At 39.1% G+C, this 21,320-nt stretch overlaps 1 protein-coding gene across 1 annotated transcript; it reads left to right on the top strand.

The window, feature by feature from the left end:
• Positions 1–3,790: 3,790 nt before the first annotated feature.
• On the top strand, positions 3,791–21,102 carry LOC114842990 (NLR family CARD domain-containing protein 3-like). The gene is made up of 10 exons (XM_055502286.1): positions 3,791–3,915; positions 10,504–10,706; positions 11,680–11,757; positions 11,908–12,027; positions 17,508–17,575; positions 17,731–19,534; positions 19,654–19,827; positions 20,405–20,578; positions 20,874–20,881; positions 20,924–21,102. Exons 3-10 carry the CDS (start codon positions 11,684–11,686, stop codon positions 21,100–21,102), a joined length of 2,601 nt encoding a protein of 866 aa, XP_055358261.1. The 5' UTR covers positions 3,791–3,915; positions 10,504–10,706; positions 11,680–11,683.
• The last annotated feature ends 218 nt before the right edge of the window (positions 21,103–21,320 follow it).

Here is a 21,320-nt window from a genome sequence, read left to right as displayed (position 1 = left end):
ATTGTTAGATTTTATGATTCTTCCAATAATTCATACAATTCACCTTTAACTATACACTCACCCCCAGCTTGTGTTTGGGAATTTCAATTTCTAGATCTGTCTTTTCAATCTTGTGGTACAAGTATAATATTTCCTTGAGAATAAGTTTATACAACTCTGTAACCGGTAACTTAAAATACAGAAGATTTAGAGTTACAAGACATAGTTCCTCATTACTCTTACAGAATTGAACTCTGGTGATTACTGAAGGTCATCCACCAGTTGTTCTAGCCTCTGCCTTCTTTCTGTTGGCTGAATAGAAGTCAAATGATTTAACTGTGTGAAAACATTACAGCGATGTTGAAAATGCTGCTGCACTGCTATACTCTGCATGCTATTTATTTAGTTATTTAATATGTCAAATGTTGTAAAGTCAGGTAGTCTACACACATGATATGATGGTGCCGTATACCTGTTTGAATTATGTTTTTACATTCCATTTTTAGCCACGTTCTTTTTATACCTATGCACCTACATAAAAATTGAAATTAAATTCTTATATTATTACATGTGTTTTGGGTAACTTTTAAAAACCTAATTAGATTAATGTAATAATTGCGCTCCATAAAATGTACTGGATTATTGAATTATCATTATTTTACAAATCCCACACAACCACAACTGTAATTTTAAATGCATAGACATAACACTGCACTTTTAATTCATACAAACATCGGTATTTATGCAATTACTGAAGAAACTTCTTAGATGAGTGAACAATTACTTTACAAGTCCTTACTTTACGAGTGAAATATAACAATAATACTAAAATTATTTAGTAATTAGTCACGCTGTCTGATTAAAATGTAAACTAACGCATTGACTCGAGCAGCTATTTTCTTCCAAGCTAATTCTTTCTCTTTTTCGCCGCTGCAGCCATGTTGCTTTTTCTACGGAACATAGACTCATAGTCGCTATATGCTTGACGTATCGTATCCATTTCCGGACGTCTTTTGTTGTCCTGTTGCCATGGTGACTCGTAATATCTTCACTCCATTGATCAGGGCTTTGTATAGTCGCGGTGCACGCGCTTAACTCTGAGTCAGACAACTCAGAGTTGCTTAAACCACCTCTTTTCAGCTGTTCTGGAACCGAAAACTCCAGGTTTGCAAACTCAGAGTAAATCAACTCAGAGTTTCGTTATAACTCAGAGTTTGTTGAACCTCCTTCTTGAAACGGGCCCCGGGGTCAGCCAAGGCCAAAACAACAAACAAGACAATGTCTACGGTTCCCCCGAATCTTAACTAAGTCCTACTACAAAAGAAAACGACAGAACCAAACAGACATTCACTAGGCCTAACTCCCTACGTAATAAACAGAAGAAAAGCAATCAAACAAAAAGACAGCTCACACCTACGGTGTTGCAAAACAGGCACATCGGCGCAAACAAACACACGATTGTAACTAAGAACGAAAACACTGGTCACACTGTCAATTCTCTGGCAAAACTCAAGCTGTCGTCTCTTGTCGGTTGGGGGGAGGGGGCTGCTGGTTCCGTTCTTCGTCCCTTTATTCCGCGACGTCGCTGCCTCGACCAATGAACTCCAATGGCTCCGCCGCCTCGTCCAATGGTGGAAACTGTCTGCTGCTCCATCGTCCAATCACCAGCTTGCCCGCCATCTGTAACCACACCCCGACGCACCTACGCATATTCACGCAGACACATAGACGCAGACACGGACACAAACAGACCCTGAGGTCCGTAACGGCAACAAACACCAGAGTATGACTTACCAAGGAAACAAACAAAATAAAAAATATATCAGTGTTCAGTCTCTACTCACTCCATTAACGGTCGAGACACACAGTCCAAAAAAACAACAATCCCTGCTCAGTCTTGGCTGCAATTCTCAAAAAAACATCCGTCGAAACGCCCAGTGTATCGCTCAATGATGGGAGACACGACAGCTCGGTCCCAGCTGGCGTAACTCCTCCTTAAGCCCACAGCTTTGTACAGGAAAACACTAGAACGTGCTCCGGGGAAATCGCTCGAGTGTTGCTCGCATGGCATGGAAAACCGTCCTTTCTGTTTCCCACTCCCGTTTACCTTTTTCGCACCACCTGCGTCTCCTCTCTCATTCCCTTTTTTGCTTTTCGTTCCGTTCTCCACTTTCACTATCCGATTGGTCACTGCTCGCGGCCCGCCGGAATTTCCGACTTGACTCGTGTCATCTTTACTAACCAATTTGCGTCCCTACAGATGGTTGGATGACTTGGAAGAGTTAATTATTGAAGTTAACGCCATATGAGTTATGGGGGAAAAGCTATTTAAGTAAGACTTTATCTGTCATATAAAGCTTTCAACACACACACACCCTCATTCACCAACACTGTTCTCTGTTCATGATTGAATTTGAGTATTTCCATATTATTTTATTCATATATCCAGCAGTATTAGATTAATAAAGCGTTAAAAATAATCTATTTTTGTGTGCATTGTCTTTCAGATTTAGCTAGAGATCACTAGACTGCAACAAGAATTCATTCAAGACATTAGTCTCTTGTGGATCTCCAGGCAACAATATGATGATTTAGTTTATTTTTATGTATTTATATATATCATGTATTTTTAAGTTTATTTTACCTGTTACCTCACCATTATTGACACTGCAGCATAATGTGTCGTCTGTCAATTCTCCTCATGCTCTTCTGCATGTCTTTTCTGTCATTGTGTGTAGTCTGTCAGTGTGAGTGTGGTCACTGTGGAAACGATCTGTGCTTCTGCTGCTATTGGAAGTTTCCTGTTTCCCATCATCGTTTTTTTTCTAACTGGTCCTGTTTGATCTAGTCCATCAGTTGTTGTGCTGGTGTTTTATTTCATATTCTGTCATTCATCAGGTTGCTTGGCTTTAGCTTGATTCAAACTTGTCAGACTCTAGTTAAACCATCCAGACAGAGCTGGATTGCTTGAGTTTTTTATCATTATTCATCCAAGCCGCTTATTCCCTAATGCGGGGTCTGATGCTGGAGCCTAATCCAGCTGCTGGCTATGGGCGAGAGGCAGTGAGGGGTCGCCAGAACCCGGAGAGAACCCATGCGAACACGGGGAGAACGTGCAAACTCCACACAGAAAGGCACCAGGGCACAGAACCTTCTTGCTGTGAGGCGACGGTGCTACCCACCGCACCACCGTGCCGCCCTCTTTTATCATCACATTAGTTAATCTTTACCAAAAAAAGGGGAGGCTCGGTACTGAAAGATCTTTAATATACAGCATTGGCTTGGGAAGAAAGCCGACCATAGTACCTGCGTGAGTGATGGCCCTGTTAACATGACAAAAGCAGTCGTTCACAGGCCTAGGTGTGTAAGGTAGAAAAGGGTCAAATGCCTCCTTCTCGTCATGCTTGTGTTAAGGTGTGAGTCACACAGAGTCAGGTACAATCATGAAACCAGGTTTTAGACTCTTCACCACTGAGTCCAAACTGAAAAAAAACATGAACCCAGAAACCAGACTGATGCTGTGGACTGAGATGGTTCTTAATTGGAGTACAGAACCATAGAGCAAATACACTTTCATTAATTATTTCACTTTGTTCTGATCATTTTGTTGTGCTTTGAGCCTTTTTCTTCTGTTGCTCATCTGTCATGATGTTTGGCTTTATGAAACCAGTTTAGTCAGGTCCACATTCCAATAAGTCAGTCTCAGTTCATCAAAATGTTTGTTCTACTGAAGTGAACATTCAGGTTTGACCAAAGTGACACAGAGTAAACCTGAAACCAGGAAGCAGCTCAGTCTAAAGATCCCGATCTCAGTGAGTTGGTACCAGTGCTCCCAGTAACAGTGACCCAGCTCAAGGACCATCAGCTTCACTGACTGGACTCTTTAATCTGTAACACGGACCAGGACCCAGACTGTCTGCTGTCAGCACCACTGCTGTAAGTCTATGATGTTACAGTTACTGTGCAATTGTAATTGTGTTTATTATCCAATGTCAAAAAATGTACATTTTTATAACTTCATCTCACTTATTGTGAAAATTGTGTAAAGCAGCTTTGAAGTAACTGCAGTATAATTCAAGGTGACAACATATTGTGTTCATGTACCCCATGAAACACTGATTACTTGTTTTTATTATTAATATGTGCTTTATTTTATTTATATTATACATAATTTGTGTATGATGAAGGCAACGTGGTGGTGTAGTCCTTTCAATTCTATTTTGACGAGGAGAGTGAGTTGTCTGCCGCCTTGTCATGGTTAAACCTCACCTCGCCCCTGATTCTAATCTGGGACAGGCTCCAGCAGCCTGGGACCAGGAATAAGATACCAAGATAAAGAGTGAGTCCTTAAGAGTATAAATGGATTTGAAGTTAAATATTTCCTGACATGAGACTACAGCAGAAATATAAAAATATCCCAGTATGAGGTTGTTTTTGTTCCTATTTTATAACAGTAACACCTTGAAGATTTTAGACAGTGTAAGAGTTTGATCACTTTCAAAATTTGAAGGTTTCACAGAAATCATCAGGAAATAAAGCTGTGCAACATTGAGACTCATTCCAACCAGTCACACTACATATTTTCAAAGACAAAAACAGTCTTGGTAGCTAAGTAGGTAGAGAATTGGGCTAGGAAGCAGAAGGGCCCTGGCTCAAAACTTGCCTTTGGCACAGGTGTGTCCTTGAGCAAGACACCATACTAGTGTATGGTTCACACTGTCTCTACTGTCTACTGTATGTGTTGCCCTGCAATAGACTGACAACCTGTCCAGGGGGGGACCCTGCCTCTCGCCTTAAGTTAGTTGGGATAGGCTCCCTCACCCTATGGGGACCAAATGGTAGAAAATGGATGGAATGAAGTTATACATACTGTAGTTATGGTGTTTTCGTGTGTTTATGGCAAATGGCTTTGAGGGGAGGTCCTTTCATGACCTAAACCCAGTTCCATGGTTTCCAGTTTTTTGTCACAATGGTCACAACTATCCTTAGGGTTTTTTGTTCACATGTACACTGTAAAAAAAAATCAGTACATTTTACGGAAAAAAACTGGCAGCTGTGGTTACCAGAATATTTCCGTAAAAATGACATGTTATTCTGTAAACATATCAACATGTTTTCTTTGTAATTAAGTTTACATGTTTTTTCTGTTGATATGTTTACATATAAACTTGTTATTTTAACGGAAATATTCTGGTAACCACAGCTGCCAGTTTTTTTCCGTAAAACAGCTTACAGACAAAAGCTGTAAATTCTACCAACAAAATACACATTGTGAACCTGTAAATTCTACTGTCCATTGCTGTTAAATGTACATAATCATGCTGCTTTAAAAAGCAAGACTGTCAGTAGGATTTACATAAATTAAATGGTGAATGTACACTAAATTCCAATTAATTTCACAGAAAAGTATTATGCAAACCACCCTATTTTACAGTTTTTATTATAATACTGTATTGTGCAAATTTTAGCTCCTGGTGTTTTTTGCAGCATTAATTGGAAATATAACTTAAAGTAGCAATTTATTATTTCCATTTCTTGTAAAATGTATTGATTGAATGTTACTTAAATCTTCTATGAAGTAATGTCACAATGTGTGAGAACAGTTCATAGTGTATACCTTTTAAATGAACGTTTAACATTGTAAAGCAATGCACTATGCACGAGAAACATTAGTTTTAGTGTTAATGTGACCACAAACAATTCCAGTAATAAGAATATTTTCAATTTATTTTTATCAATCCAAATTGCAATATAGTGTAGCTTACATAAGTCTTACAGCAAGTCTTGTAATATAACAAAGAGAAGGGATTTTTGGTAGAAAAAAGCTCAATGTTTAAGGGACGGTGTCAGGGACCTTCAAATCTCAACTAAAATAGGATACAAATGTAGGCAGGCAGTACAACAGCAATACAGAACTTTGTAAAAACAAAACTTTATAACTTACTGTCTTGTTAAGCCTAATTAGCTCTGCAACTGTGCAAGCAAAACAGACAGAACACGTTCATCTTACTGTGCATATTCAGACATCACGCCACTCATGATCTGAAAGTTCCTGGATCAAGGTTAGAACTCTAGGATCCACGTGAAGACGGGCTGTGTTTGTCTTCTCAACTTTAGTGCCCTTCTCTGGGTTGATGGAGAAAAAGCACCTTTGAAAATAAAGAAATGAAGGACAACAGCATTAATACCAAATAATTTATTAACTTAAAATCCAAGTAAATACTTTTTGAACTTAAATCATTTAAAAAGTTAGAAAGGCAAACTGTCTCCAAGTGACATAAGCAGATGATCATCAATTTCATACAGTGCATATATTAAACAAAGCTAATTGTAATTACCCACCTCTACAGAAACTCCAGGGTTGATGCAAGCTTGGATGGGTAGTGGATATTGAAACAGTAATAGCTCCCAAACATCATGCACAGAGAAGAACCAAACGAGGGAATATTATTGTGTACAATGCGTCGATCCAAACTCAGCATGAATCGTCTTGATGAGAAAGAATATCTCCCTGAAATACAATATGAAGTACATTTTTACATCATTAAACAAATTAGTTTTAGGTGTAACAATTTGTAAGCTGGTAAGACTTTTTACTGCTAATTACACAATACTTATTAGCATAAAGTGAAATGCTACGTAAAAAAAAAACTACACCTAATGGAACAAGGTCAGTGACACTCAAAGCCCAGGAAGAAAAGTTAACTCACCACACACAACGATCATGGGAGTCAAGTGAACTTGGTCCATCTGAACTTCCTCTGCCAGGCATGTGTCCTCCACATAATAAAACATTCCATCTTCCTTTTCATCAAAGTAGGACAGCAGAAGCAACAACATCTCTTTGAGTTCTTCAGAGCAACCACTTAGTTCACCCCGCATCACTTTCAACTTTGTTAAAGCCTGTAAAAAAAATTTGCTCTTGTTTACACAAAATGTATTCATGTAGCTAAGGAGACGTTTCCCCTTCATATCTACATTTTGTGTAAAAGTTTCCTTAAGTCGGATTCCGGTGAGTTCTTTGAAGTGGACTTCCATGCCAAGTTCTGTGAACAAAAAGGGCCACTCATCCTGGAGATATTTAATACTTTTTCCCTGGTTGACTTCTTTGCGCTGTTTGTAGAAAGTCTTCCTCATTAGACATTTGACTGGGCTAATCACATCTCCATCTATTACATCTTGTAAAGACTGTGGATATTTCGCCACAACCTTTTGGGCAACTTCAGTGCACTTCCTTCTACTTATACAAGGACCTTTTTGCATCATCTCCCTAACTAAGATCCGAACCATTTCTCTTCTCATTCTTGGACTTGGTCGTTGTCCTCGCTCCAAGGACTGTATCAGTTCCTCTGGGAATTTATCCCATGGTATCATGAAGTTTCGCCATAGTTTACTGTAGGACATTGGGCACCGCTTTCGGAAGCAGTTGAGGATGAACTTTTGGGTGAAATAGACAGCAAAGATGTAGAAGGTCCTGGTGAGGCATCAATGGATGTGCTCAGGTGTCTGGCCTGCAAAAACACAAACACTCATCAGAAAAACACAATGTTATTAAAATTCTATTTATTTATTTTCTGTACAGATTACTTTTGACACCAGTTGCACATTATTTGACTTACATTTCAGTTTCCATGCAGCAAGGAGCTTTCTTGCTTGAATTGGTCGCAACACTGACAGCAAATCTGCTTCCTCAATAAACTGAAAATCGTCATGTGTTTCCACCCCAAGGGTTTGTAATGTCTCTTCCACAATCTTTATGGCCACCTCTGGAAGGTCAGGCAAGACCTCCCTGATGGCCATGCTTAGAAATGTTTGCTCAAAGTCAGTCGTGTCTGGAATCAAAGAACAACACTAGTTTTCAAAATTATGAAAAACAGACAAAATGTACCCCAGTATATAAAAGTCAAGAACACTTAAATTTTAAATGAGGGTGAGAAAAAAAATGTTCACCTGTAAAACTAGTATTTTGTACCATCAACCCCTGTTAAGTTGTGTACACCACAGTGGTTAATATTTATTTGATTTATTTTAAGAGCGCACAGTGTTTGAGAGGAATGGCTTGGTGCCCGTCAACCATATATGATGGCAAGGGATAAAAATCCACCAAACTGTTAATGTTAAGACATTGAAACCTTGCACTCTGTTTAGCCACTGTGTACAGGTGGTATTCAGAGAGGTAATCTGTCTTTTTTATATCCATCACAAAATACACAGCTGAATCATCATGAATTAAAATCATGATAAGTTCTCCAAACTCCAAAGACTCATCATTTTTTGACACAAGGAACTGTCCCTTTTCATATGATGTGCCTTTATACTGTATATTTGTGGATACTGTGGTGTTGCTTTCTAAAAAGACAAACTCCCTCACTGCCTCTTTAATGGCCTCACTGTAAAGGTGAGGGTAAAAACTACAGCTGTCTTTGACTTGCAAAGGATGATTGCATCCTGGCCTAGCTGAAAGATATGAATGAAACATCTGATGTCTCTCAGATAAGGTTAAGCAAATGTTTTAAAGTTTTTCAAATGCCGAGGCTCGTTTCTGTGAACTTTACAGTGTAACACATAACCTCTCAAACTTTCTAGCGTTTTGCTGCAAAAGCGACAGGTGATCATTTTCGCAAAAGACCGCGATAAAACAACACGTAAACAACGTACTAATTTGACGGAGCTAGCTTGATCAGCATGTTAGCCAAAGGCACCCTCGAACGGTAATGTGAAACAAAAAGGAAAACGAAAGTGAATCTTACCAGTATTTCGGACGGTTACGTTGGTTGTCGGTGTTTCCGTCGAGGCGTCCGCAGGTGAAGCTCTTAGGCTCCGCACCAACCGACCAGGCACCGTGAACTTCGCCAAACTGGCCGTTATCCCGCTTTTTGCGATATCCAATTACGGAGGACAAATAAACCGCGATCCTCGGTGATTGGATGTGCCTCATAGTTTCAAATACAATTACAGGTCTGTTTTCCTGACAATATTAATCAATTTAACACTTCTTAAACACAGAATTGAATTATTTGTACCTTTGTAACAAGGCCTTAATATTGCAAAAAGGACTGACATTTTATTTAAAATAGAGACATCCAAAATTCTCCTACTCTCAATTCACACAAAATATAAATGATCTTATCAAAACATATTTTCCCACTTAGTTTTCACATCCTCACCAATACTGTTCCTGTGCATCATAAAACTATTCATTGTTTGTTTGATCTTGTTATCCTTGTTATTGAATTATTGATTCATTTGTTATTGTATGTATTACAGTACATACAGTAGAGCTGCTGAACATCAATTACTATTAGTTCTGTTCTGTCTCACCTACTCAGTGTGTAGGGGTCAGTGAACTGATGCACCTTTCAGATTTTAAGGAAACAGAGCTCAGATTTCCACACTGGGCAAAAGTCCAGCTTCTCTACCACCCAACCTGGTACTCCAGCTTCATCCCACAGTCCAAAGTAGGACATAGGGCCTTAAGATGCTAAATTTCCTATTGACTGTGAATGGTTGGATACCTATGGCTCTTGATGGACTGGTGAAATGTCCCTGCTTTCCACTTAATGACAAGTGGGCTAAGCTGTGGCACCCTCTGACTAGAAAGTGACCAGTTAAGATGTGGGTTGGTGGGTGGATGGATGGATGGATGGTGTTGTTCCTACAGTACTAAATTTCGGGTTTTATTTATCTAATTAACCTATCAGCAGGTAGAGATGGAACTCAACAAGTTGGTCGACCAGCTAAATTACACTAACTTTGACCTTGTTATTTGCCAAAAGAGATAAGCTGATAACTAAAACATAATTTTTATATGTACTGTATATCTAAAGATATTTTATTCCTACCTCAATTATATTACGTATGCAACGTCATTTTAAGGGCCTGTGCAGTTCCAAATAAATTTCAACAACTTTTAAAGAATACACTGCTTGATATAATCTATTTACATACACTACACAAAGAAGCTACTGTAATGTGGATAAACAGTCAAGAGTTTTTACAATAGCAATACATAAACCTAAACTTAATGTGTCTCTATCACAAAATACCTTATGTATAACCTAAAAATAAAATGTAAATTTTTTTTTGTAAAAAACAAACAAAAAAAAAACCATAGGTTCAGCGTGTTTATTCTGTAACGTTAATAGTATTATGTTAACTTTTGGATTACAGTTGTTTAGTGTATAAACTACAGGCACTGGTATATACACATAAGAATTACGTTTTTTGAACAAATCTGTACAATAGGAAAAACAGTTTTATTTGTTTGTGTGGTATACAGCACATTACTGTAAATGACACTGTGTTTTGTTGTATTGTCTTTTACAGTATTATGCTGTCACAAATTTACAGTAATTTACTGTCAATGTTACGGTCTTTTTTTACAGTGGTGGTTCCTTTGTCATGATGTTTGTTTTGATTAGTCACACAGCCAGTTCAGTCAGGTCCACATTCCAGTCAGTCGGTTTGAGTTTATTTCCAGCAGTTAAAAGCCAACAATCCAGATAATGTTTTTTTTTACTAAAGTGAACATACAGGTCTGACCAAAGTGATGCAGAGAAAACTGAAAACCAGGAGGCAGCTCAGTCTAAACTTCCCGATCACCTAGAGTTGGTACCAGTGTTCCCAGCAGCAGTGACCCAGCTCAGGCTCCTTCAGTGCCACTGACGGAACTCTTTAATCTGTGAAAAGAACCGGAACCCAGAGTGTCTGCTGTCCACTTCACTGCTGTAAGTCTATGATGTTTACTTTAACATTTGTAATTATTGTGGTTATTGCCAAATAACTAAATATGTTAATTTAACATAACCTTTTTTACTAATGGCACTTTATTATATTTATATATTTTACTTTAAATTGCCATAGTAATACATTTATTTTTTATATTAATGTCAATGCAATATTTTATCTAATATTAATAAGAGGCAGCTTTTCCTGTTGACTTAAATTTTCAGGTACTTTATTTCACATTCTCATTTCAAATTTGTCATAATATTTACACACCTAAAAACTCTGAACTAAGAGCTTCATTCGAAGTCAAACATTTCTTGAAATTGAGAGTCAAATAACATAACAAATACTCCAAAATGAAGTTGTTTAGAATTTGTTCCTAAATTACAGTTTTAAATGACCACAGTGGTTTTAAAAATAAAACAGTCAATATGTGATCGAAATGTCAACTCTGAGATTTCAAGGTTTCACAGAAATCTCCAAGATTGAAGATGTATAACACTGAGACTCAGTCCAACCAGTCACATTGCATATTTTATAGACACAAATACATTAGAAGCTACAGAGGGAGAAAGTTCATCGGGAAAAGCTGAGGTATTTTAGTTCCGATTGATGAACACCGGCGTTAAACTTGAAATGGAAGACTGTAACAAAAGGTTATGCTAACACAAACTAAAACATTGCTGCACAATGGCAAGAGAAAAAAAACATATATAGACAATAAGAAAACAAGTTAACTACACTGAGCGAAACGAACTAACTTATGTACATACAAAGCAATAATAACAAGAGCTAGAGGTCCGAGGTAGAGATTACAGCACAAAAATACACAGAGACATTACAAACATTTGCTGAATCAACTGAATTAAGGTTTGTTGTTTTAATAAAGAGGTAGTGAGATTTACTGGATAGACAGACTTTTCAAGCTTTTTTCTGAGTACTGCTGTCACTTTCAATTACTATATTTTTCAGTGGCATGAATCAGTGTGAGGACAAAGATGACGGAGCCTCTCCCTCTAAAATCAGAAAAACGGACATGAAAGCTCAGAGGTGAGATGACTGAGACCATGTGAATACTTCTGTCTCCAAGTCCCAGAAACTATTTATTATTTTATCACCATATATTTATTAATATTGGTCATTTACAAAGGAAACTTAAGGAAAAATAATATATACTCACCTAATTTGTTTTTCTATCAGGTACCAACAAAGACAACCTGGCACAAAACTTGAATCTGGACACAACCAGGTGTCCTTTATGAGTCAAGTCTCTAAGGATTATGTTTTTAATTTTCAAGATCAACCTGTATCAGAGCCTTTGTGAGTATTTGTCTGTTTGAATCTGATTGATCAATCTGACGTAAATTTTATATGTTGAAAAATAGTTGTATTTTTTACATTTCCTGATTTTTCTGATGTGAGTACACTGTAAAACCTGACAAGTTGGTTGAACTCAAATAGTTTGAGGACATGGTTTGAATTATTTACTGTAGGTTTATTAACTTAAATGATTCAAGGCATCGGTTTCCTCGAATCATTGGAGTTAATAAATGACAAATGGTTTAAGGCAACAGGTTTACTCAAACCATTTGAGTTTATTAACTCAAAGATTTAACTACAACATACTAATGAGATTTGAGTACAACTAACCCTATAAAATAATTTGACTCTTGAAGCACAATAAAAATGAGTAGCTACAACTTCAATGAATTAGGTAAGACTAACTAGTATGCATCACTACGGCAAATATTACAGTACCACTTAAGTTTCATTTACTCATTCTTCTTTTACTAGTTAATTATTACATTCAGGTAATGGCGACTTCAGGCTTTGTAGTACAGCGTACAGTGTAGCTATTCATGTCAGTTTTTAAAAACAATACATAAATATTTTTGACACAACTTGAACTGTTTTACTGTAGTTAAACATGTAAAAACTAAAATAATATATATTTTAATATTAAAACTTACAGCTTTCAAAATAAAATACTACATTTAAAAAGGACACTAACTTTTAAGCATGCCTTTGTATGTAAATCTGTACAAAATAAGTAACAATTTTTAATAGTAACTAAAGACAGGCTCAGATGCTTTTATTCCAACGCATTTGCATTTCTTAGAGCCTGTACCTTTGATTTTGGTAGCATGAAATCACAACAAAGTAATCTCAAGGCACTTTACATGGTAAGGTTTAAGACCTTACACAACTAAAACCAACTAATCCCACATACAGCAAGCCTGTAATTACAATTTGACAGCAACAGTGGAGAAGAAAAACTTCCTCTCTAACAAGGAAGAAACCTCCAGCAGAACCAGACTGGATGCGGTTGGGGTGAGGGGATAGAGAGAGAGAGAAAAGCACAGCAACTACAATAAGCAACAACAGAACACAGGCAGAATGGTGGAACACTAATTGGACACAGGCAGGATGGTTGGATCCGCAGCTGCCTGTCACAGACACAAAGCTCTCAATCCAATGATACCTGTAGGTGAGGACAGAGTGGAGGAGAGAGAGCGGGGAAGAAGCACAACTGCTGGAGAGAAAGAGACAAGGTTAGTTAAACATGGGACAATGATGGTAGGTTATTGGATAGAAGAAATAGAAGGAAACAGAGGAGCTCAGAGTATAAATTAAGTCCCCCAGCAGTCTATGTCTATTGCAGCTTAACTAAGAGATGGTTCCTTGAGTGTGTCAGCTTCTCAAACCTAAACAGGGAGCTGTTTCCACAGGAGAGGCATAAATAAAATGCCATCATGCTTTGGTTTCACTCAGGTTTTCAATACATTCTTGCACTTATGAGTTTCATGAACAGTTTTCTTGAAGACTTAGTGCTAGCTTTCAAATCTCATTGTCCAGAGTTGCACCAGGGGGACCAAAACACCGACCAAAAATTTTAAGGCAAGACTTCCTGACGCAACTGCCTGTGATCTGAAATCTTTCAGGTCATGTACTGTATTGTTTCATCTGTGAAACTGTGAGATACACCAAGCTCAGCTCCATCTTTTAAGTCTATTAGGACCTTCCAAAATTTGTCCCCTTCTGGGACTCCTGAGCCAATAAGGAGGGGTAACAACCTTAACCTGAACTGAGTGAGGGCAGTCAACCCTATCAGAATGTTGGAAGGGAAAAGAAAGTATTGCCCTATTTAGTCATGCCAAAGTGAAATACTTCTTTGCAAACAAACCTTTCAGACAATAGGTAAACTCCACAGGAACCACACCTTCAAAACAGGTCATGCAAGATGTCTGGTGGAAGTTCTGTAATTGGATGAAAATAAGAGCGATGGTCAGATAGAACACTGTTTTACACCATACATATCTTTACTGTCAATGTGCTGAATCATCTGTATGAGGTTATCATAAAAGAGGGCTCAACAATTATTCACTGGCAGATCAGCCAATGTCCAATAAATTTCACACACTTTGAATTTTCTTTGAGGTTCCTAGAGGATTTGCCATTTCAGAATCCTCAATATAAAGCATGATTGATAATTTCACAGTTTGCCAAAATTGTTGCCCCCCCCCCCCCAAAATATTCAAGTAATCCTTATTGGAAAGTATTGCATTAGCACATGTTTTGCTATACATGTTTTTCCCTTTGTGTGTATAGGAGAAAAACAAAAAAAGCAACAAAAAAGCAAATTTTACATAATGTCACGCAAAACAGAAAATATATGCTAGACAAAATTATTGGCACCCTTTTAAAATTGTGGATAAATAAGATTGTTTCAAGCATTTGATGCTCCTTTAAACTTACCTTTGGGAAAGTAACAGGTGTGGGCAATATAAAAATCACACCTGAAAGCAGAAGAAGAAGAAGTTGACTTAGCTTTTGCATTGTGTGTCTGTGCGTGTGCCACGCGCATTGGTAACAGAAAGTGGAGAAGAGAGCTGTCTGAGGAAAAATATCAACAATCTCAAGCTTACAAGTACTTCTCCAGAGATCTAGATTTGCATTTGTCCACAGTGCGCAACATCATCAAGAAGTTTGCGAGCGGGTTATTTCGTGCCGTGTGCAGAAAGCACACGGCACTAGAGATGTCCAACTCGAGACCTCCCACTCGACTCAGCGTCGATCTTTTGAAGCAGAAGTGTCGGCAAGCAGAATCTCGAGCGCGTTCCGAATCACGTGACCAATGAGAGCGAGAGGTGTCGATACGTCACGTGACCGTCGAGCGGCTTATGTGCAGTTTGAACGGACGGTTGTTTTAATATGTCAGAGCTTTATAAACGTGGCAAGCGGTCCGCAGATGATCTATAAGATGATAGATGATCTATAAGATAGACAGGTTTCACATTACAGACATCTGTAATGTATTTATGACAAATTCAAAATGTAATTAAAGACTAAAACTACATTTTGACAAGTCGCAATTCCAATACAAATATCTTTATTAGTCAGACATCAGTGCCGTGCAAACGGCTCCTCTCCAAAGCTGGAGAAGTGGTGAGAATGTGATTAAAGTCATGTTCTGTGGAAAAATAAAATGAAATAAAGGTCTTTGATTAAACTAACTGACAAACATGTCTCCTCAATGTAGTAATAAACAGAGTTGCAGTAGAACAAATACAGCTCTAATAACATCGGACATCAAACATGTTTGCCACATCAAGGCTACTTATACATTATTATCCAGAGAGAAACACAATTACACACCTTTGATTAATTAAGTTTTATTTGACAATAAAACATGGACTGTGATCCTGAACAACCACGTATCAGCGAGGGTTTGATGGTCAGTCTGCTCAAGCAGTTCTCACGCACAACCAGCAGATGTCGCTGTTCTGACTGTGTCGTGATGGTGTCGAGCAATGTGTCGATTTCAGCCCAACTGTGTCATAGTTGCTCAGTGATTCATGAGGCTTCGATTTCGCCATCTCTACACGGCACCGTTAGGGCAGGGGTGTCAAACCGATGCCGGCTGGTTTTCCACCGTTCACTGCCCCAGCTCCTGCTGATTACCTTGACCAGGTGTATTTAGTCAATGAACAGCTGGAAAAGCCAACTGACACACCTGATCAAGATAATTAGCAGAGAGCTGAAAAACCATCAGGGGCACAAGCCCTCGAGGAATGGATTTCGACACGTGTTCGGGTGAGTCAGATACAAAGACAGGTTTAGGACGTGTGTGCATATTTTTTTCTCTTTCTTTTTGCTGCAGTATAAAAACAATGTTTATTGGTGTTTTGCTTGCAACTGTTAATATTATATACATTACAATACAATATAAATGATCCTTGATTTATAATAGCACTCTAGCCAGCAATAATACAGATGTCTGTACAGCAGGGTTGTGTTGTGAGTCAGCCTCCGTGCCACCAGAGGGCACTCCGGCTCACTTTGTATGAATACCCCTTCAGTTGGTTGTTGTCTTTTCATTTCCTGTGATGTCATGCCCTGTTATTAGTTTGATTAGTGTCATCTGTTTAGGGAGTATTTAAGTTCCTAGTTTGAGTTCAGTCTTTGTCTGTTCGTCACAGTTGTTGTGTAGTCATCGCACTGTTGGCAGATGTCCTGGTCCTGTCTTTGTGAAGGTTTGTGTTGTCCTGTGTTTTAAGTCATCTAGTCACTTGCTGTGTTTAGTTTATTATGTATCTAGCAGTCTTTTATGTTTTACCTGCGTAGCAGTGACTTTCAGTTAGTTATTACTTCTTGTTCCTTTGGTTCATGTTTATGTTTATTGTGTCATTAAATCATACTATTGTTACATTGTACATGTGTGTGTGTGGGTCGGTGCATTTGGGTCCTCCACTCCAGCCTAGGCCTTAATATCCAGTTTGCCCGCTCATAGTGAACATGTTTTAGAGTCCAGTTTGTCCCGTGCCCCTGCGTGTAACAGGTTGACATCATTCTAATGCTTTAAAGTGAACTTGGAGAAAATAAGTAAACACAACTAACAGGAATTATATCACCAACACTTAAAGTGTAGCAGAGTTGTTACTAAAACCCTTTTGAGTTAGGTTAATATAACACAATGAGTTAGTACTAATTTTCTTATGCAATAAGTTATGAGAACTTGAGAGTGAGAAGTTTAGTAAGATATGCTGTTAGGTTTTACAGTGTACGGTACATTTATTTGTGTTTGAAGTGTTAATGTAAAGTTTTTATTCTGTTCCTCCAGCAAACAGTAATTGAGCAAATTTCTATTCAGTCAATTACAGTAAATAGCAGTGTTAAATTGTTACTACTCCAAGACATTAGTTGTGATGCTGTTGCAGTAAGTGTATACAACTGTTTCCAGTGTCAAAACCAGGGCTGACATTTAAACTTTGATTTACTTTGATATTACTGTGATGATAAAATAACCAGTGAACACCATTGCGTATAAAAACAACAGCAACGTTGATTTAAATACACCATGTGGGTACATAATGTGTGTCACTGCAGAGCTGTGTTGTATAGTCTGATGGCTGTGGGGAGGAATGACCTGCGGTAGTGCTCCTTCTTGCACTGTGGATGTAACGGTGTGGTGCTGAAAGAGCTGGTCAGAGCCTCTACAGTGTGGTGCAGGGGGTGGGAGAGGTGTTCCTTGTGTGAGCAGCAGCTCTGCCTCATATTTACGCAGTTTAACATTTTTACACTGGGAGCTTCCCAGTACAACTACTCTGATCCCAGCAGACTCCTTGTTCCAACACTTCAGCTTGTTCATTGAAGGAGGTGGAGATATTGTACATGTTGTTCAAAGCTGCTGAGACTGAACCAACTGACTGTGACAGTAAATCTTTAGACATTACTTCATGGACCTTTACTTTTGTTTCTGAGAGCTAACATAATATATGCTTATGCTTTATTGATTAAAGGGAGGATAAGGAGGTGTTGGATAAGGATGAAGAGCAGAGGACGATGTTGGCTGACTGTCTGCAGAGCAGTAAGTGGATTAATCAACATTTAACATCACAGACACAATCACACATTTACTGGTGTGATCGAGAGTTAGGTTTTTAAATGTGAACCATAAAAACATACTATTATTACCACACATTATAATTACAGTTACATGAATATTGTCCTTCTCTAATTCAGGAGCTCTTGCTGCAGTTTGCCAGCATCAACTTAAATCTCAGCTGAAGCAGAAGTTCCAGTGCATCTTGGAAGGCATCGCAAGAGCAGCAAACCCAGTCCCTCTAAACCAGATCTACACAGAGCTCTACATCACAGAGGGAGAGACTGGAGAGGTCAACAATGAACACGAGGTCAGACAGATTGAAACAGCCTCCAGGAAACAATACAGAGCAGAAACATCCATCAGACCAGAAGACATCTTTAAAGGCTCAGCTGGAAGAGACGGAGCCACCAGAACAGTTATGACAAAGGGAGTGGCTGGAATTGGGAAAACAGTCCTAACACAGAAGTTCACTCTGGACTGGGCTGAAGACAAAGCCAACCAGGACATATACTTCATATTTCCATTTACCTTCAGAGAGCTGAATGTGCTGAAAGAGCAAAAGTTCAGCTTGGTGGAACTTGTTCATCACTTCTTCACTGAAACCAAAGCAGCAGGAATCTGCAGCTTTGACCAGTTCCAGGTTGTTTTCATCTTGGACGGTCTGGATGAGTGTCGACTTCCTCTGGACTTCAACAAGACTAAAACCCTGACTGATGTCACAGAGTCCACCTCAGTGGATGTGCTGCTGACAAACCTGATCAGGGGGAACCTGCTTCCCTCTGCTCACCTCTGGATCACCACACGACCTGCAGCAGCCAATCAGATCCCTCCTGGTTGTGTTGCCATGGTGACAGAGGTCAGAGGGTTCACTGACCCACAGAAGGACGAGTACTTCAGGAAGAGGTTCACAGATGAGCAGCAGGCCACAACAATCATCTCCCACATCAAGACGTCACGAAGCCTCCACATCATGTGCCACATCCCAGTCTTCTGCTGGATCACTGCTACGGTTCTGGAGGATGTGTTGAAAAGCAGAGAGGGAGGAGAGCTGCCCAAGACCCTGACTGAGATGTACATCCACTTCCTGGTGGTTCAGACCAAAGTGAAGAACATCAAGTATGATGGAGGAGCTGAGACAGATCCACTCTGGAGTCCAGAGAGCAGGAAGATGATTGAGTCTCTGGGAAAACTGGCTTTTGAGCAGCTGCAGAAAGGAAACCTGATCTTCTATGAGTCAGACCTGACAGAGTGTGGCATCGATATCACAGCAGCCTCAGTTTACTCAGGAGTGTTCACACAGATCTTTATAGAGCAGAAAGGGCTGTATCGGGACAAGGTGTTCTGCTTCATCCATCTGAGTGTTCAGGAGTTTCTGGCTGCTCTTCATGTCCATCTAACCTTCAAGTCTGGAGTCAACCTGCTGTCACAACAACAGTTAACATCCCAGATGTCAACAAGACAGGACAAATCTGCAGAGACCAAGTTCTACCATGATGCAGTGGACAAGGCCCTACAGAGTCCAAATGGACACCTGGACCTGTTCCTTCGCTTCCTCCTGGGTCTTTCACTGCAGACTAATTCGACTTTGATTACAGGCCTTTTTAAATGTACAAGAACTGATGTAAAGACCAACCGGGGAACAGCTCAGTACATCAAGGAGAAGATCTCAGAGTCTCCCTCTGCAGAGAAAAGCATCAACCTGTTCCACTGTCTGAATGAACTGAATGATTGTTTTCTAGTGGAGGAGATCCAACAGTACCTGGAGTCAGAAAGTCTTTCCACTAATAAACTGTCTCCTGCTCAGTGGTCAGCTTTGGTCTTCGTGTTGGTGTCATCAGGAAAAGATCTGGATGTGTTTGAACCAGCTAAATACTCTTCAAGCTTTTCAGATAAGGATCTTCTCTTTGTGATGGGAGTGGTCAAAGTCTCCAAAACAGTTCTGTATGTGTAATCAAAGATAATCTAATTACACAATAAATACTCACATATTGTACAGTATTTCAACATCATATAAAGATTTTATTTTGATGTACATGTTCTCTACATCATGGTCTTTCTAGACTGAGTGAGTGTAACCTGTCAGAGAGAAGCTGTAAAGCTCTGTCCTCAGTTCTCAGCTCTCAGTCCTCTAGTCTGATTGAACTGGACCTGAGTAACAACAACCTGCAGGATTCAGGAGTGGAGCTACTGTGTGATGGACTGAAGAGTCCTCTATGTCAACTGGAGACGCTCAGGTCAGGTCAAGTGTTTGCTTGTTTTAAATACAGAGACCAGAACTTTTTAAACCTGGATATCAAAATACTTTAAATTTAAAGGCTTTCCTTCAGATGCCTTTTTAAAATTAACATTTATGCTGTTTTCAAAACATTTGTCAGTTATATGTTCAGAGTTAATATTAATGCATCTACAGGACTAGCAGAAAGAACCAATAGCTGGCTAATTGGGACACAAAAATTATCTGAGAGCTTCACTACACTTTAGGTCACAGTGTAGTAGAAAATTCCCCGTGTTCATTCAGAGTTACTCATTCTCAAAATAATTTGCAACTGAAGTGTGATAAATTGTTTTAATACATGCTGACATGAGAAGTCAACTACAACAAAAAAAAACTGCTCATACACTTAAAACATGAGATTCATTCCCAAGTGGGCAAAAGACCAATGATTCTGAGACAAAAGTCAACCATACCTGATGACCCCTAGGAGGAAACGGCTAAAAGGCTGACAGAAAACGAAAGAACATTCCTCAGTATCTACTTTAACTTCTGTACTAAATATCTAATTCCCTATAATGTTCATCATTGTCTTTCAGACTCAGTTTGTGTAACCTGTCAGAGAGAAGCTGTGAAGCTCTGTCCTCAGTTCTCAGCTCTCAGTCCTCTAGTCTGAGAGAACTGGACCTGAGTAACAACGACCTGCAGGATTCAGGAGTGGAGCTACTGTGTGATGGACTGAAGAGTCCTCACTGTCAACTGCAGACTCTCAGGTTGGTTCGCTATAGGGCTGTGATTGCTTTCTTTAATCAAGAGTGTAGTTTTTCAATTTGAGACCACACTTAATTTGATGTTCAGACTTTGTTTTTGCTTTCTCTCAGAGCCCTTCCCTTGCATTTAAAATGTCTCTCACACTCAAGATCTGTATTCCTGCTTTTTTTTCGTTCTGCATTTCCTGCTACTCACACAGATTTCCTGTACTTCTGCTCAAACTCCTTGCTTGTCCTCTTTGCTCTTAAAACCTTGCTTCTGTATTGAATGACCTGAGAGAATGCTATCTGTCTTCAGGCTGTCCGGTTGTCTGATCACAGAGGAAGGCTGTGCTTCTCTGGTCTCAGCTCTGAGCTCCAACCCCTTTCATCTGAAAGAACTGGACCTGAGCTACAATCATCCAGGAGATTTAGGAGAGAAGCTGTTGTTTGCTGGACTGAAGGATCCACACTGGAGACTGGACACTCTCAGGCATGAAGAGAACACTAGTAACAACAAACAGTATAAGACTAACACAGCCAGCTAGTTACACTCCTTAAGTCTAGGGCAGTTGTCGGGAACTCTGGAGTCGCATGTGGCTCATTCATCTTTATACTGTGGCTCCGCGTGGTTTGGAAAAAATACATTTTTAAATTTATTCTAAATAAAAAATTTTGTCAGACAGCCTGTTCAAAACAGGCTGGGAATGTTTAGGACTCCATTTTATCATAATCCTAAACCAATGTGTGTATTAGAGCCATTTAA

This window comes from Betta splendens, chromosome 2 (genome assembly GCF_900634795.4).
Source record: "Betta splendens chromosome 2, fBetSpl5.4, whole genome shotgun sequence".
NCBI classification, from domain to species: domain Eukaryota; kingdom Metazoa; phylum Chordata; class Actinopteri; order Anabantiformes; family Osphronemidae; genus Betta; species Betta splendens.
Note: the sequence above shows the minus strand (reverse complement) of the source record. Positions and strands in the feature narration are given on the sequence as shown.